This window comes from Acipenser ruthenus, chromosome 13 (genome assembly GCF_902713425.1).
Source record: "Acipenser ruthenus chromosome 13, fAciRut3.2 maternal haplotype, whole genome shotgun sequence".
Taxonomy (NCBI): Eukaryota; Metazoa; Chordata; class Actinopteri; order Acipenseriformes; family Acipenseridae; genus Acipenser; species Acipenser ruthenus.
Window position 1 is genome coordinate 29,467,257 of NC_081201.1, and position 17,924 is coordinate 29,485,180.

The 17,924-nt window shown below is 36.3% G+C and overlaps 1 protein-coding gene across 6 annotated transcripts in view; it reads left to right on the plus strand.

Annotated features, from left to right (window-relative positions):
* The window catches only part of LOC117417995 (disks large homolog 5-like), a 47,869-nt gene that overhangs the window by 13,849 nt on the left and 16,096 nt on the right, over positions 1–17,924 (plus strand). For 4 of the 6 annotated variants that reach the window (XM_058985034.1, XM_058985036.1, XM_058985037.1 and 1 more), the window contains exons 2-16: positions 1,820–1,888; positions 3,879–4,047; positions 5,011–5,154; positions 6,398–6,581; positions 10,098–10,357; positions 11,519–11,831; positions 12,170–12,400; positions 13,425–13,609; positions 14,105–14,230; positions 14,771–14,903; positions 15,027–15,154; positions 15,268–15,443; positions 15,829–15,932; positions 16,138–16,230; positions 16,525–17,529. In XM_058985034.1, the coding sequence (XP_058841017.1) occupies positions 1,820–1,888; positions 3,879–4,047; positions 5,011–5,154; positions 6,398–6,581; positions 10,098–10,357; positions 11,519–11,831; positions 12,170–12,400; positions 13,425–13,609; positions 14,105–14,230; positions 14,771–14,903; positions 15,027–15,154; positions 15,268–15,443; positions 15,829–15,932; positions 16,138–16,230; positions 16,525–17,529 (3,320 nt within the window). Of the gene's footprint in view, positions 1–1,819; positions 1,889–3,878; positions 4,048–5,010; positions 5,155–6,142; positions 6,288–6,397; positions 6,582–10,097; positions 10,358–11,518; positions 11,832–12,169; positions 12,401–13,424; positions 13,610–14,104; positions 14,231–14,770; positions 14,904–15,026; positions 15,155–15,267; positions 15,444–15,828; positions 15,933–16,137; positions 16,231–16,524; positions 17,530–17,924 lie in introns of those variants that run through there. The other 2 variants (XM_058985035.1, XM_058985038.1) reach the window with 2 other exon arrangements.

Genomic DNA, 17,924 nt, shown 5'->3' on the forward strand with positions numbered 1-17,924 from the left:
TGTGCATGGATGCTGTTTTGGATTTTGTTTAAATTCTCTTCCATTTGAAGTTTAAGGTAGGGTTATGGTTGGGGTGTTGTAGTAATGTTATTCATAACTGTTACAACATTGAAAAGGAGGAAGCACCAAAAAACAATGGTATAATGATATTTAAAAATACCATTGAATTTTTCATAATCAGGGCAGAATCTTGTAAATATTCTCCTATCCCCCTGGTAGATTGTACAGTAAAAAGAGATGCCTTTTATTCTGTACGTGTAGTTATTTGCCAGTCCACAGCAGTTTTCAATTCTTCAGAGATTTAAGATGAGTAGGCTATAATATATATTAGTTTTTGTAAAAGTATCTAGTGCCAGCATAAGCTTAAAATCAAATTGTTTTTCCCTGGAAACAGATTAATGTTTGAAAACCAGAAGAAAGAAACTGAAGTTGATCTGTTCAGTAAACAGGTCTGTGTAATTTTAGGGATTGATCCCTTTAGGGGCTTTGTCGTTGCTTTCAAATACTAAGCATAGTTTTCCATGGCAAGTCGTTACATGGCAGTATTAAGGGCTATTCACACTATAGCGTTTATTCGCTGCGTTTTTTACGGCTGATGTTTTGCTGCTATTTTTGTATTCAGACTTGCGCGTCAAATATCACAGTCAAGATGGGGGGGAACGTCTGATTATGGCAGTGCAGAATATCTTGTTCTTTATGATAAGCAGCAAATATATCGATAAAGAATACAAACAGAAAATATGAGGAGATCGGAAAGTAAGCACTATTAGTACATTAAAACACACTGTTTTGACTACATGTTTTCGTTAAATGTCCGGGTGTAGCTAGAGAGACCGCGAGCCATCACATATATTCCACGCACGGATGAGATACCCTTCCTATAGCTGTATGCTGTGGTTGTGAAGGAGTTGCCAGTAACAAGGTCTCTGTGAAAAATAAATAAATAAAAAACACATCGGAATGCATCAAAATGATTGCGTTTTGGTAGTCCTATCTGTACTTCAGATTTTGTTAAACAGTGTTTTTGTTGCCAATAACATTATTTGAGATTATTTGTTGCCAATACAGCGGACGGATATTCTTTACACATACATACACGTTTGTGTAGATTTTTCTTTCTTTCTTTCTTTCTTTCTTTCTTTCTTTCTTTCTTTCTTTCTTTCTCGGAGCAATAACCATACGGCAACTTGCACCTAGTCCATATTGCCTGCAGATTATAGGGTGGTGATCGCTGCGTTTGTAGTCCAAAAATCGAACCTGTTTAGATTTAAATTTTTTTAAAATTTTGTGTTTATTTATTTTTTTTATTTTTTTTCCCCCGCAGCGAATTTTACATATGTTTTGATTTTTTTTTTTTTTTTTACCATAGAAAATGCAGCGAATAAATGCTATAGTGTGAATAGCCCTTTAAGATGACAAATATTAGGTGTTGTAAATTATACTGATGGGAAAAAAGCTTATCTTTGCCTGGAACAATAAAAAAAATAAAAAAAAAATAATTAAAAAATGGCTACCTTCTCTTAATTAATTTAAGTAACAAACAAAAAACATTTCTATCCTGTTGAAGATTATAATTACTTTCTTCTCCATGCATTGTACTGTAAGAATAAAATACCAAGAAAAAAAAACAACAAAGACTGTATTCTTTACAAGTTAATGAGAACTGACCAAAAAACATGCACAAATGATGCTGGCCACACAGGAAATTTAAAGCAATCAATTAACAAACATTAGAGTTGCTACAATTCATTGAAAATACTCTGAAGTACCCAAATCTGTTAGTTTCAAACATAATTAGTAAATGTGTTTACCTTTACAGGATCGAACTACAGTATACTGTCTACAATGCCTTCCGACTCGGAAAGTAGCGGCTCTCTCAGCAGCATTGGTGAGTACAAAAGAAAAACTCTCCAGTGGAAAACATCAACATTGCCCTGTTCATATAAGTTATATAACAATATATATGTGTGCATATGCTGTTTGTTATCAGGGTCTATTTTGCTTTCACATATTTAGCTAAAATGTTTAAATAATTTTACTTTGCACAGGAATCTCATTTTCATACTGTGATGCCTGTTTTCAGATACATTTTGCCTTTCCTTACCAACTAACCTTAATAGAAAAGCATCAAACCAATATTAGTATGTCATTATTTTTTCAGTTCTGTGTAATTGTTATTGTAACTGTATATTGTGTTTGTGTATTTTGATATTCACACTTACTAGCTGTTATCTATCTCTCTGTACTGTAAGTAAATATGTCACAAGTTAATGAGAACAGTGAGGGCATTTGTGCTTTTGCAAAGAACACTGCTTACCTGGAGGCAGGCCAAGCGAGGCGACTTGCATACTGATTGGTTTCTGTAGTTTGATAGGGGTTGAATCGCCATGGTTATGCAAGCCAGTGAAGATGCCAGGCTTTTTGTATTCTGGTAGATCTAGTTAATGTATTCTGGTAGATCTAGTAAACACAGGTATGTTACTTTAACAAGATGTGAGGAGAACAACATTTAGGGAATAGACAGGATTTGCAACACTTGGACTTACAGAAAAGAAAATGAAATTGCTTGGCAGATCCTGGGCCCTGTAAAGGGAGGCTGGTTTCAGAGCAGTATATGTCTCCCATAAAAAGAACGAGAAGCATTTCCTATTCACTGTGCTGTACACATAACTGACAATTAGGGTAGACAATTATGTGTGGTTAAAGTTAGACCTTAAGTTTTCTACAGTTAAGGGGTTTGTGTACATTGTTTATGGCAAGCCAAATTATAATTTAGAGATCTCAAATTAATTTATAGATATAATTTGAAGATATCTCTAAATCATTTTAAGATATCTAAAATACATTTAGAGATGTCTCAAATGATTTCCAGATATCTTTAAATGGAGTGTTAACTGAGATATCTAACATGCATTTTCAGTTATCTCTCTAAATCATTTAGCGATATCTAAATAACTTCCTGTTCATTTAGAGATTTCTAAATCATTTAGAGATGTTTCTAAATGAACAGGAAGTTAATTTGAAATAACTCTAAATGATTTAGAGATATCGCTGAATGAACAGGAAGTTATTTCAAGGTATATCTAAATGACAGTATGGTGTACCATGCTAGCAAAACTGTCATTATTTAAAGATATCTGCAAATCATTTTGAGATATCTTTATTTCATTTTTAAATATCTCAAAATGAAGGGAGGGGTAGGGGTGATGTTAATCACATGTGCATGATATTTTTTGACAGAATCAGTTCTTTTATGTACGGACACATTTAGTATTAAAGATTCAACACAATAGTTTCTCGTTAACATTTGTATTGTGTGAATATTTTGTTAATAATTTGCAGCTAATATTATACTCAGTTCGAATAGACCTACCTTTATAAAAGACCGAAATTACCAGTATTGCAAAATAGTCTGTGTTGCAATACTAAAAATGTGATTGTTTATCGTGCATGTAAATAAAAATACTTCAGAAGTAAAGTCAATTTATACAAAGATTAATAATTTAGTTCTTTTTTTAAGAGCATTTCAAATAAATGATATGATCAAAACATTTTTTTTTAAGTTGCATGTAATTTACTGTACAGTTGTTTGTTTTTATTATGGCTGCCCCATCTTTTAACAAGATGTGCAAAAGTTGACCACAATAATTCCCAGGACAGTTAAGCATGAATATTGGTATGATGAAGTAGTATTGAAGGCCATGGTTAGCTCCCTGTACCACTTTGATTGAGGATCTGTGTTGATGTAGTCTATTGGAACCTCCCTGCTCAAATTAAAGAGATGTCTCTGTTCATCTTGTTGACTGAGCCTCGCTTGCTGATATGTACTATTTTAGTTTTCCTAAACATATTCACATATTAAGAATTTGCAATAACAGGTACGACTGGCAAGCCCTCCTCCCCTCCTCCCGTGCTGATCGAGAACAGACAGATGAGTGAGAAGTTGGAGACCATCCTGTTCCAGCTGAGACAGGTCACTCGTGAAAGGGATGAACTGCGCAAAAGACTTGCACTTTCTTCTCCTGGTACCACCTTTGACGATTGTAGGTAAGTAATGTTGAGCAGTAGGCTTGATTTTAGTACAGTATGGATACAATTCTTAATCTGTTCTTGAAAGTAGACAGCTAGACTTTTGTACTTGGGATTGATTTGTCGACCGGATGTAACTCAATGAGTAAAAGCTTGTAATAAATTGCCTCTAATGAGTTGTACAGTTCTGTGTAAATCACAATTAAATATCATCTCTTGAGGCTGAACTTCTGCTGGAGCCTGGGCACTTTGATGTAAAATATACTCCATAAAGGGCACATAAGGACCTTTTTATTTTATTGTGTTACATGTTCCCACTACATTTCCCATCATCCTCCTGCTCACTGGTAAATCCATCTGTTACATATGTGAGCAGGAGGATGATGGGAAATGTAGTTCTGAGAGGTCCATGCTGGTACATGAGACGCCATCTTGAGGCAGGGAATGCAATTTAAAAGTTTAAAAAAGTGGTCAAAATGTAAAAAAAAAAAAATAATTAAAACAATACACACACCTCACGTAAACAGTTGTAGCAACACATGGGAACATGTAACACAGTAAAATAAAAAGTCCTTATGTGCCCTTTTAATTACAGACTTTATAAATGCATTGCACTGTAAAGTGAATGTTCCTTGAAAACTGAGAAACCACTACAGTATGTAGCTAACTAAAGCTTCAAAAATGGTATTTAAATATGTTTTTTCATTTTAAAAAGACCCTTTTTAGATGTTTGCAGTCAATCTGAGTATTAAGTTCATACCAGTAATTAATAGAATAGGAGAAGTTGAGCAGAAGAGCTGGTGCACGTATGTACTTAGTGGTACCAGGCTGCATTACTCTTTCCTATAAATTATATCTATAATTCGTTATGCATTTGGATTTTAAACAAGAGGGTGTAATGAGAAAAACGAATGAAGAGCTTGAGTCTCAGCCACCTCGTAATGTTTATTTCACTACCTGTGTGTTTTCTCTCTCGGACAGGCCCAATTCCAAACCAAGTCATGACTATGAACATCTCAAGATGCAGTGCATGAAGGCCATGGCAGACCTGCAGTCTCTGCAGAACCAGCACACCAAGACACTAAAGAGATGTGAGGAGGCAGTCAAAGAGGCAGATTTCTACCAGTAAGTGCAGTAGCGTCTATTCAATCAATCAATTTCTTTATTTAACCAGATAAACAGTTGAGAACAAGTTCTCATTTGTAACAGTGACCCGGCCAAGCGGGATCAAACTGCAGTTCAAACATAGTGTTCTTTGGCAGTATGTTTGCGCTGTATTTGTCCTCCGTAAGTGTGTATGTAGTAAATTGAAGCTGAAATTTAACCTGGTTTGCTGCCAGGCTGTCTCCAATCCATGTTAAATCATGACTGAGATTACAATGGAGCTGAATATGTCCCGTTACACATTTTAACCATCTCATGTTTTCATAATAAAATATGTTCTATGGTAATTGGAGGGTGCCCACCTTGTTTTTCCCCAGGCTTATTTCTCTAATCTTTATTTATTAGAAATTAGTTGTTTTAATATTTTATTGGTGTCTGCAATATTCAGCTCTGTGAATAAATGTGCCATATTTTTCTGTTTGTTTGGATTAATACAAAATATAAAAAATTCAATAATAAACAGATAACCACAAACATCAAATGTATCTGTGAGCGTTTATTTGAAATGGCCTCAGGAGGGAAGGTTTAAAGGATCAGCCTGGGTTCTGCTGGTGTAAAAAATTCAGTCAAACAGACATTCATGACAATTTGTAGCTTTAAGCTGTTTTTTCTTTTTTTTTTTTTTTTTTTCCTCTGAAAACAAACAAGCGCTGTGTGGTGAGCACAATAGCTACCATGAATACATTTACTGTAATGTTGGTGTTTGCTGCAATTGAATGTTTTTCTTGTCCTGTTCAGAGGTTACATCAGGATACTGGATAATCAGTTCGGATCATCAGCCAGAGCTCAGATGGAAATTATAGGGAGGATTTAAATAGTAATTCAATAAGTTATATCCTGATATATGAATTCTGCTGTAATTGCTTTGTTGGTACATATTATTATTATTATTATTATTATTATTATTATTATTCTTATGCGGTAATGCAAACCTTGAAGTGCCTTATGATTTATAAAATGGCCCATTCCAGTAGAAGAAAATCCAGGCTTGGTGGTAGAGATCTCTTAAGTATGTGTTTTGAATTCTGTTCAGTCGATTGGAGTCTTCTCTTCACACAAACCATATTTTAATTGGGTTTAGAGAAACATGAAAGGTATTGATGAACTGAAAATGCCTGACATTTTTTGGCTGACTTTCCCTGGATTTACCTTGTAAATGAACCAAGCGCTCCATGATGAAAGAGGTTTATTTTTGTTTTGACAGCATGTTGCACAGCCGCCTTTTAAGTGACCAGTCCCAACTGAAGGAGGAGATGGATGCCATGAAGAAAGAGAGTTCCCAGTTAGTACGGGAACACAACCACCTCAAACAGAGCTGTGAGGAGCTCAAGAGACTGCACGACGAGGACCAGAAGGAGGTCACTGACCTGAGGATACAGCAACAACAGGTACAATGTGGGGGTTGTTTAATGTCCTAAATGCATGTAAGAATTAACTTGTTTTTAGACTTGCAGAAATGTGTAGACAATAACATTTTCCCTGTGTATAGCATGCATGACTGAGCAGCCTGAGGTTATATCTCTTGTATAAGTCTCACCCCTGTATAATTCTCTATCTAAAATACCATATAGAATGCTGAACCAAGTATACAGCTCAATCTGTATATACAGTAACAAACTAAGATTCTTATAAAATGTGTAAGAGTGCCTATGGTATTTTGAAAATTACAGTATTTAGATTGTTTGTAATTAGCCAGAAACACACCAGAATGCTGTTACTGGTTGTTTTGTTTTATACAGTAAATTTGCTTAACTCTTTATTAGCATTAGCAGCAGAAGGTAACCATTGTTCTATATTTCAAAATGAAGTATAACCAGCAAGTAAAGAACCAAATGATCTTCAATAAAATAGGTTTTAAAACACTACTTTGTTTGTGACCAGTAAAAATTAGGCATTTCACTGCCACATATTGGCCATATCAATGATACAGACACATGCTTGAAATAGCTTCTTTACAGTTGGTACACAGCTGTGTTTGATGATTCTTTCATTGAGTTCCATTACAGTTGGTGGTCAGGAATCACTGTTTTAACCTCAGGGCATATCTAGAATACAGGTTTTTTGCACATATCAATTTTACATACAATTCTCATTCACAGCCCATTATTTGTTTGTAATATGGTACCTCCATGCATTTTTAAACTCATTGGTATTATGTGGAATGATTTATAGGGTTATTGTAGTTCTTTAAGTCTGTAAGAGTGACTTTCTTGAATGTGAAATCCTGGTATTGTAAACTAATCTGAATTTTGACACTTCATGTCCCAAAGCTAGTTTAACGTTGACCACAAAGCACACCACACATCAGATCTCCCAAAGCAACCAGTCCTGGGCATATTGTAAAATGATATTGATGTACTTTGGTGCAATGTTATGAAGGTGTTCAAAGACAGGTTTAATTATATTTGAAATGAATGCATATTAAATGCAGTTCATTCATTTAATTAAAAACCATGTCAGTTTCATGAGTGCAGCACTGCCTCATTTATCATTTGTTTGCCATCTCTGAATATTACTTGCATTGCTTAAAGGGACTCGCGGTACTTGTCCTTTTCAGTTTGGAGAGATAGTAATATATGACTAATTCACTTTAGTGCTAATGACAGTGAAAGGTTAAAGGAATGATTGAATCAGCCCTATTTTTTTCAGGTTCACAGCCTCTATTCAGTTAGAACAAAGCTGCTTGTTTGATTAATGTTTTTAAAGTTCAGAACAGAACAAAAAAGCTTTGCAGGGGTAAAAGAATGAGCCATTTTGAACTGTATGTAGCAGTTTGGTTGTCACATCCCCAGGGGGTAGTTTTTACTAGAAGAATTTATGGACTAAGAAGAAAGACAAGACAACAGAATGACAAGTTGCAAAACAGTCTTTTTGGAACTGTTGTCACACAGAAAAATGTGAAACTTGCAACAGCAGCATAAAAACAAATCTTGACCAGGAAGGTTTTTTATTTTTTGTTTGAGTGTGAATATTGAAACCCATGTGTCAAGTTTAAGTGGAATTGTGTGTCTTTAACAGCAGGGACTCCGCAAACAGTGAAGTCATTTGATAGACCTAAAGGTCAAAGCAAACCACAAAAGACAGAGATTGTCCTTTTTGTATTCTCTACCATCTAAAAGCGGTACAATCCCCTTTTAAGTCGGTATCCAGAGATATTAAAGGGCTAAAAAATTTCTAAAGGCTTTCGTTCACTTTTTCAGTACGATACAAAACTAATTTCATGTATCAGCATTTTATTTTGGTAGATTGAAAGTGTTAAATCGGAAAGTGTTTTAAAAGAACATGTTTTCTCTTAAAAGGCCACATATTTTAGGTGGACAGCAAACCAAAGCTGTCATTTATTTTTAGTCACCAGTGACCATAAATCCTTGTAAAACTTCTGCATTTCGGACAAGTTTCCTTTCAATTTCAATTTGACTGTCAGTTGCAGTTGCTGGACACTAACATTTAGACTAAAGCTTACATTGAGGGGAGCTTCTCTGTAATTGTCATTCTGCCTCTACTGCTTCAACCACTTATGTGTCATAAACCATTTTCCGCATTGGGGAAATTCCTTGCAGGACAATGCAAACCTACATTTGCTGACACATTTTTTTTTTGTTTGTTTATTTGTCTTTTTAGTTTATGAATTATAAACACTTTTGAGATACTGGCTTCATACTCTATTCTCAATATCAAGTAAAATCATGGTTTTCATACAAGAAAAATCAACCATTTTTTGGCAGTAATTTTATACAGATGTTGCCACAGCAGGTCAGGGGCTCATTTATGAGACTGAGGTACTTGCTTCATATTTGAAAGGTTCACACTGGATGCTACATTTGTTGGCGACCTTGACATTGGCCTTCCCTAATATGGCTGCCATACTGGGTCCATGTGACTTTTCTGGGTCTACAGAACACATTTCTTACTGTACCATAACATTGTTGTAAGTCCCTTGTCATTCCTCTGTAGATCATTTAGGTTTCTAGACTTTATGTTCACCCCATCTGAAATGGGAAACTCCCATTGCTGCAAAAAGGGCTTGAAGTGGTGTCTAATACCTGCTTCACAGGGAGTTAATCTACAGGCTGGTGGCAGTACAAATAAGCTTCACACAATTCAATGTAAATACGTTTTGTAAAACTAATCTACAGGAAAATATACCATTTTACTTAGGTTAAGAATGAGTATCTGACTTCACTAGTTGTATATATGTAAAACATGTTTTTAGGAGATCCTTGATGCTTTAAGGTTGTTGTGTTATATTGCCATCTACTGGCCTAACTGTAAATCAAATTGAATGGCAACCGTGCACAGCTATGGGTATGGTAAGGGCTATTGTCATGTTAATGGGATTTATTGATTCATCTTAACACCCAAAGAAGAGAATTTATGGTATCGAAAGCTAGTGCTTTTTATATACATATTCAGCTGATCCTTTAGAAAGGTATCACCAAAAAACGTTTTGACTAATATTGTAGGACTTGTATAGTATTGTTTTACTTGTGATGGTCCATTTATGAGAATATAAATAGTGTTCATGGTGTTCATGCTTTTCAAAACATTGCCTCAAGCACAGCAGTAACAATGAATGACATCTAAGCTCCTTATAAAGAATGGAGACATTCAAGTTTAAAAATATAAGCCCCTTTATTGTTGTTAAACAAATCCGTAAGGAGTATTATCTGATCCATATATCTCTGTATAACACTGCAGCATTCCAGTTACTCTAAAGTCCTGTTTATCTGTGATCTGCTCTTTCTACATTTAACATTTAGATACATCAACAAAACAGAGGTGTAAAGAAGGGTGTAGCACTAAAACCTACTCCTGTTAAGAGCCATTGATGTATTTTACATGCATACTTTCCACTGGAGTGTATCTTACTGCAAAGTACTAAAGGAATGTTTGGTTTTCTTTAGATGTTGAGGGAGAATGGGTCATCGGAGATCCTTAACCAGCTGTACGACACTTGCATGGACAAGCTGGAGGGTGTAAAGAAAGACTACGATGCACTAAGAAAACGGTACAACGACAAGATCGCCAGCCACAACACAGATCTGAGTCGGCTGGAGCAGGCTGAGGAGGATAATCGACGTCTTCAGAAACAGCTTGACGTTATAATGAAACAGAGAGACACGGCTATGCACTACCAACAGCAGTATTCTTCTTCACTAAGGAGGTACCAGAACTGTAAAATAAACACTCCATTGTCAGCTATGTAGAGAGACTAAATAGAAACTGGTACGATTCTTTGACAAACCTTTTGATGAGAAGTCTTTGTCGCTGTCTACGTTGACATCTGTGCTATGACTAGGAACTTGCAGCAGGAGGTGGTTATACATTATACCTTAAGACAACTGAGAGAGAAAAGAAATCAAAAATGTATTTTTTTTTATTTTCTACTTTATACAAGAATCGCCTACAGAACTGATATTAAAATTGTCAACTGTTTGTCAAAGAATTGTAGTAGTTTTTTAATTATTTCTACATTAAAAATTGGTTGCAAAAATAAAGATTGGGTAAATAAGAAACCAGAATTGTCACACTGACAGTAGAGTTGTTTTTCCTCCCCTCAAACACCCAGAAATCTACGTAGGAAAAATGAATGCTAGGACATGCTCCTGACATGCTGAGATTTAGTAATGTTCTATTTATAGAACAGTGGGAACAATTGCCATTTTCCACACACTCAGTCATATTAATCTAGGTCTTTCACATTTGCCACAATGTCATTTCAGGAATGGGTAGTCTAATAGCAGAGAGCAGTTTTCTCCTGGACTTGCCTGAAATTGAAATTGACACCTGTGAAAATCGGTGCATTTATCCAGTTTTTTGGATTATGTTGTCATCCTACATATAATTGTTGAATTATTATTTATTTTTTTTTATTTATTATTTTTAAGATGCAATAGTGTGAAAGAGAAATGTATATTGTCTACTTTGTGGGACAAACTTTAATATTGTAAGCCCTGAATGATTTTATTGATTTAAACTTAATAAAATGAGGAAGCGGTGCATCAAACTGCCACAGCAGACAGTAGAAAGTACGTGTAAATTAGTGTCTTGCATACCAGGCAAAATTTAAACCTGGTCACCTAGATTTAACATGCAGCTATTTTTTAGATACTGTTAGATAACGTTTTGGATAAGTCTTAATTTTTAATGAAAAACTGCATGAGCATTTATGAGATTCTATTTTACATACTGAAGATGTAGATTATGGTGACCTCCTTTAGGATCATACCTAAATCAACAATATGTTATTTCCATCCTTGACAAGGTGTGTGAAAATTTATCATGTGGCACTCAATAACTTGTCCCTATATTTTATATGTTACAGATTTGACTCGATTCAGCAAGAGTTAACCAAAACCACGGCACAGAATAAAGAATTGCAAAGGGAAATGGAGCGGTTACAGTCTGAGGCGACGCGGTACAAAACTCTTCAGCTGAAAGCAGTGAAGGATGCTGAGAAATACAAAGAAGAGCGGGACTCTGTGTTTAATGAATACCGCCTCATTATGAGCGAGAGAGACCAGGTCATCAAAGAGGTGGACAAGCTACAAACTGAGCTAGAGGCAGCCGAAGCAAAACTTAAGAACACCTCCTGTGAAAGAAAAGTAGCCAGCGAGGAAATGGAAGCACTTCGACAGGTATGGCTTGAATCAGCAAAGCAATCCACTGTAGCTTAAATGATAATACTCCATTAGTCCTAATGTTAGTCTTTCAGCACGCAGTAACTTCAAACAAAAACAAAAAACAACCATACTATAACCAATGACTAGTTTTTGTCTTGCATGAAAATAAGTCATACAAAAATAATACTGGGGCATACTCAGGGCTAAGAAAAGTAATCTGGTATTTTGTTTTGCAGTGAGTTTATTTTTCCTTGACCTGCAGTGCTGAAAGAGTTAATGTCAACGCACTGCCCTGTAGTGAACTGTTTTGATTTTCAGTTATTTCTAAAAAGCTTTCCTATTCATATGTTAAGGAGCTGAATTCGGCATTAGTGGAGCGAGATTGTGCAATTTGTGAGAGGAACGAGTTACTAGAAAAATACTGCCATGAAGTAAAGGACAAGACAGAGGCCCAAAAGGAGCTTGACCAGGCCTGTAAAGACATTGAAACTGTAAAAGAAGAGCGAGACGTGGCCAGGAAAGAGAGGACAGAAGCCATCAACCAGAGAGACCAGCTGCTGAGGGAGTATTACCAAGCCAGGCAGGTTAGTAACGTTTCATACCTGTCTTATAAAAATGTTACATTCTTTAATCACCCAAAGTTATAAAAGGTGCTTCCCTTATTGTCTCAATGTGAAATAACTTTTTTCGGAAAAAGTGGAGTGAGCAAAAGACCAAACTATGGAGGAATGTAGTAAACGGACACAAAGGATAACATTTGAGAGAGCAGTTAAACATGATTGCCAGACACTTTCGCTTCGCTTTGCACAATGTGTACAGACAGTGTGGTTACTGGCTCCCTGTCTGGAGTGCTGTTTGCTATTTTTAAAATCGGAGTATTTACGTCCAGTTTTTCCAACTTAATCCCCTTCCCCCATCAGTCTGCCTAGCAGTGACACCTGCTGGGATAGATCGGTGTGGAGCAGCTGTAAGTTCACCCGCAGCAAGTCAAGTCAAATTAATTTTAGCCACCGTCTGTCATTGCCAATGTGTTCTGGTCTGGATTGACCCTCGCCATCAAAATGGCATACATATTGCTTGGGGACCTAGTAGATAATAATTTTATGTCTGTTATGCTTGAAGTTAATTTAATCAGAAGCAGAGTTGAACCCAAAACTCCACAAAAGCTCTCATGATTCCCCGGTGACTCAAGTAAAGGCACTGCTGTGAGGGGAGCAGGGTGAGTCATGTGATCAGGATCTGGCAAGTTCAAATACTTGATTTAATAATTCACAGATAAATGTATTGCTTGATATTAATAAATAAGTGACTGTTAGAATGGCAGGTGAACAAATCTATTGAAGGGCCAAACAGCTTGTTGTTTTATGATATTCAATGTTGCCCTCTAGTGTTTCATTGTGATACTGTATGTCAATGTAATGCCACAGTGTTCTAAATCACAGTTTACTTTTTACTCCGAGCTCATATTATTTAAAATTTGGTACTGGGTTAATGCAATGTAAATTATTAAAATTGGTAGAGAGAACATCATGAATACATTTTTAACACACATCTGTTTTTTTATTTATTTATTTATTTATTTATTTATTTATTTATTTCAAACCATAGAAGCAAGATTCTGCCACAATGGACATGGAAAGAGCAAATAAAGAAATTGAGATGCTCAGGAAGCAGTATGAGGCCATGGCCCAGGAAATGAAAGAGGCTGTGCAGGAGGCAGAAGTGGCTAAGTGCCGGAGAGACTGGGCCTTTCAAGAACGGGACAAGATTGTGGCAGAAAGAGAAAGCATAAGGTGTTTGTTTTTTGTTTTTAGTTTTTTTATTTTATTTTTTTACAAAGTTCCAGAAAAGGAAAAAATAGGCATCAATATTGAAATAAATTATTTTATGTTTTGAAATGGTATGACCAGTAGTATGCAAGCATGTATTTTTATTTTTTAGTACCCAGTGGAGTGAACTGTATCCAGTTAACTCTCAACATTGCAGTAAAACAAAAACTCAACTCAGAACTGCAGACCACTCTAATAATATAGGAAATGTTCATTTATACTATGGTAATCCTTTCAAACAGTTATTTAATAATAAAAACATGTACTTTATGTATTTAAATAACTGCAGTATTATCTCTGTGGAATATACAAGTTAACCAAATGAGTTGTGTCGGGGTGGCGTTGTTGTATAGAGCTTCAAGTGATTTACCTTAATCATGTACTTTACAAAACAGATTAGCAACATGTTCTGGTGCACATTTATGAGAATGTTCTGTTGTATTGCTGTCTTTCCTCTAGAACCCTGTGTGATAACCTGAGAAGAGAAAGAGACAGAGCGGTGAGTGACTTGGCAGAAGCTCTTCGTAATCTCGATGATATGAGGAAACAGAAAAACGATTCTGTGCGGGAGCTCAAGGAATTAAAGTAAGTTTATAAGATACTTGTTTTTGACATGCTTGAACCTTGTCTATAGCATTCAACTAGAGAGGCAGAATCCCAGTCTTAAGCTGCTATTTTTCAAGTTTTCAATCATTTTTAAATAATAATTTATCAAGCAATATGAGTGACCTCTGTGAACGCGAGTTAGAAGATTTTCTGTCCTTCTTCCAAAGCAGTTAGACTGTATTTCAGTAGGCTTTTGTGCAATCTTTCTCTTATTCTTTTGGCACTCTGACCCTGGCATCTGTGCTTCAAAGGCGGGTTAAGCCTTCAGTACTTACTAGACACCTACAAACAGCCATCTGCTGAAATACATTCCACTGAACAACATTCTCTATTTTGGCATGATCATGGATATTATTATTTTTTACTAGAGCTGAAACATTTATTTTTGTATCACATGTATAAAAAGAAGTCTGTAGTCGGCAGCAAATCGATGGTTTGATAAGTTTACCTGGTCAAAACAAAATAGTGTTTGTTATTTTAATACATTTCTTTTGTCTTACATTTTGCTTTATTTCTAAGAGAGAAGATGGAGAACCAATTAGAAAAAGAGGCTCGTTTTCGACAGTTGATGGCTCACAACTCGCACGATTCAGCTATCGATACAGATTCGCTGGAGTGGGAGACTGAAGTGGTAGAATTTGAAAAAGATAGGGTAAATTAATGTGTATACTTTTTAGATTAGGTTATTATTCTGTTTACAACGAATAGGGTTTGTGCACGTAATGTTCTGAGTAAAGATTTGGTATGTCATGTTCTGCATATTTGTCTGATGCAGGAAGATATGGATTTGAAAGCACTTGGGTTTGATGTGGCTGAGGGGGTGAATGAGCCCTATGTGCCGGGGGACTCTGGAATATTTGTTACCAAGGTAGATAAAGGAAGTATTGCAGATGGAAGACTAAGGTGATAATCTTTCATTTGTAATGTTTGTTTACAGCAATTTGATTTTCTTTGATGTGTGTAACTTTTGTCATTGTAAGCGTTTTTTTAAAATCCCCCTCCTTTTTTACCCCCAGAGTGAATGATTGGCTTTTGAAAATAAATGATGTGGACCTTGCTAACAAAGACAGGAAACAGGTTATCAAAGCAGTGCTTAATGGAGGAGGAGTAATCAATATGGTTGTCCGCAGAAGAAAGTCTTTAGGCGGAAGAATTGTAACACCTGTACACATTCCCTTTGTGGGACACAAAGGTACATTTCCAAGGTTTTATGTCAAGTTATGTATTTTAACCTTTAGTTTCATGTGCATATCGTATTTGCAGTGCATAACAAAGTTAATGTTAATGAATGTGTGTCATTTATATAGTATTTGTCTACCCCTCTCCCACCACTACTCATAAGAAAGTAATTCTCTGTGCTTAATTAACAATAATATCCAGGGAATATTAAGTATCACTGCATCTTAAGTGTCCATGCTTCAGAGTAAGGTGTGTCTAATTTGGTTAACACTAAAATATTATATAATGATGCGATTTTAAGTGAGATATTTTGTCAAAAAAGACTGCTTAATGACTTGTGAAAATGTAATGCTGTGATTACAGGGTAGTACAGTAGTGTTCCGTTGTCATTATTTCAGATAGTGGAATCAGCCTGGAGAGTGGAGTTTTTGTGGCTGCTATTGTACCTGGCAGTCCAGCTGCTAGGGAGGGATCTCTTTCTGTGGGGGACAGACTCGTTGCTGTAAGTATGAGGATACCTTTTATACAATTTGTCCTATCCTGGTTTTGTAGGAAGTACCCTATAGAATAAAGTATATCCAGCTAAATGGGCTGTGGACTTAAATTAAAGTAGTGTTGCTTGAAATACATTTTTCTCAACAAATCAGAAATGTAAGGGATCTTCATATGATGTATGCAGTACAGTGATTCTAATTTTCTATCCCCAGATTAATGGAATTGCACTAGATAACAAAACGCTGACTGAATGTGAAGCTTTGCTGCAGAACTGCAGGGATTCTCTAAGTCTGTCACTGATGAAGGTGAATATTAAAGTTAATCTTCATTTAGATATAGAAACTCCTTCGAATTAGTTACCCTGATACCACATTTGAATGCAGTAGGTAGGCGAGATAGAAAAACTAAATGGTACAAATCTTGCTTGGGTGGTAATGCCTGGGCATGCTATATTCATCACCTTCCTAGTGAGGAATTGTGGATAAATGTTGTAGAGAGATTTCTTAAATTAAACTGTCCAGTGGTAAAAGTCAGTCAACCTATATTTAGGTATAGTTCCTGTAAAGGCACTTAAGGCCTCTTTGCACTTTTTTATGTAGTTTTTCCCACAGAGTTCTTCTCGGCAGAACATATTTGAAAACCTGAGAGACTTCGAGAAAACATCTAACTGTAGGGTTCACTCCTCTGAGCTACACGTGAGGAATAGCAGAAACTTGAAACACAACAGCTCGACCCAGACAGACATTTTCAACCCAGACACTGTGGATGGGAAAGAAGATCGGAGTGATTCTGAAGAAACTTCATTTTGCGACCACAAACCGTTCTCCACTGGCTCTCTGCATACAAACTCTCATAGGTCTATACAGCACGCCTGCCACGGGAATGCAGGGCACAGTCCGGGCTCCAGGAGTGCAAATATGTTCCCAGACCATGGCTATGGGATTGTGGAGGCTGAAAAAAGACAATTCAACTTTGACCCCACAGTTGCTGACTGCATCATGATTGAAACTACCCTAGAAAAAGGCCACGGACCTAAGCACAGCAGTGGCACTTGGCCAAAAATGATAGTTGATGTTTCATCAGAAACTGCACAGCTATCTATATTTAAGATACCAGAGAAACAGAGGAAATCAATTTTTGATGCAGATACATTTAAAAGACCAGAAACCCCCTCAAAAATCGACTATTTATCTCCTGGGCAGTTACCAGCACATTCACCCCAGGCTTCAAAGGTAGTGATAGCAGCAACTCCTCCAACACCACCGACAAGGAGTGATTCCTTCAAGTTTAAACACAAACCGCAGACCAGCTCTGCCTCAGACTCCACAATAACTACAGGATCACCTCCCACAAGCCCGGCCCAGTCCCCTGTCACCATGGAAACGAAACAAGAGCTTGCCCATGAGGGCCGTGACAGGAATGGCAACCATTACATCCTCGAGGGAAGTATGGACTGCAATGTTATCTCTTCAAGGAAATCCTGTGATGAGGATGTTGGTCATCAGAGAGTTGAGGAGCCAGAAGTCAAGAGACCCAGACCAAAATCAGCCCCTGCTTTGAGGCATAAGCTGACTCCTTTGCCCATGCTTGTTCCGACACTTCAAGTAGGCAACAATATCTTTTTACTGGTTATTTTACACTAAAATGCTAAAATGCTAGAAGCTCAAAATATATAATGCAAATCCATTTCTTTGGCAAATTGTTTATCATGTAGTCTGTCATTTTTTAATTACTTTAAAGGGACATCAGAGTCTAGAGAGGATTCAGCTTACAGTGCTATGATTGTTTTCGTATATTCAAGAAAAAATTCTGATATCTACAGGGCTGTCTTTTAGTGGATTTAACTGTTGTTGTTATTAACAAAGGTAGATCTAATTCCGTTTTTAAATACAAATTCATACTTCTGCTTGTTCATTTCCCAACGTTTTGCATACCGTATCCTTGTTAACCAGTGCATATAAAAAGATGTAATAATACTTTCGCCTTATACTTAAGGGTG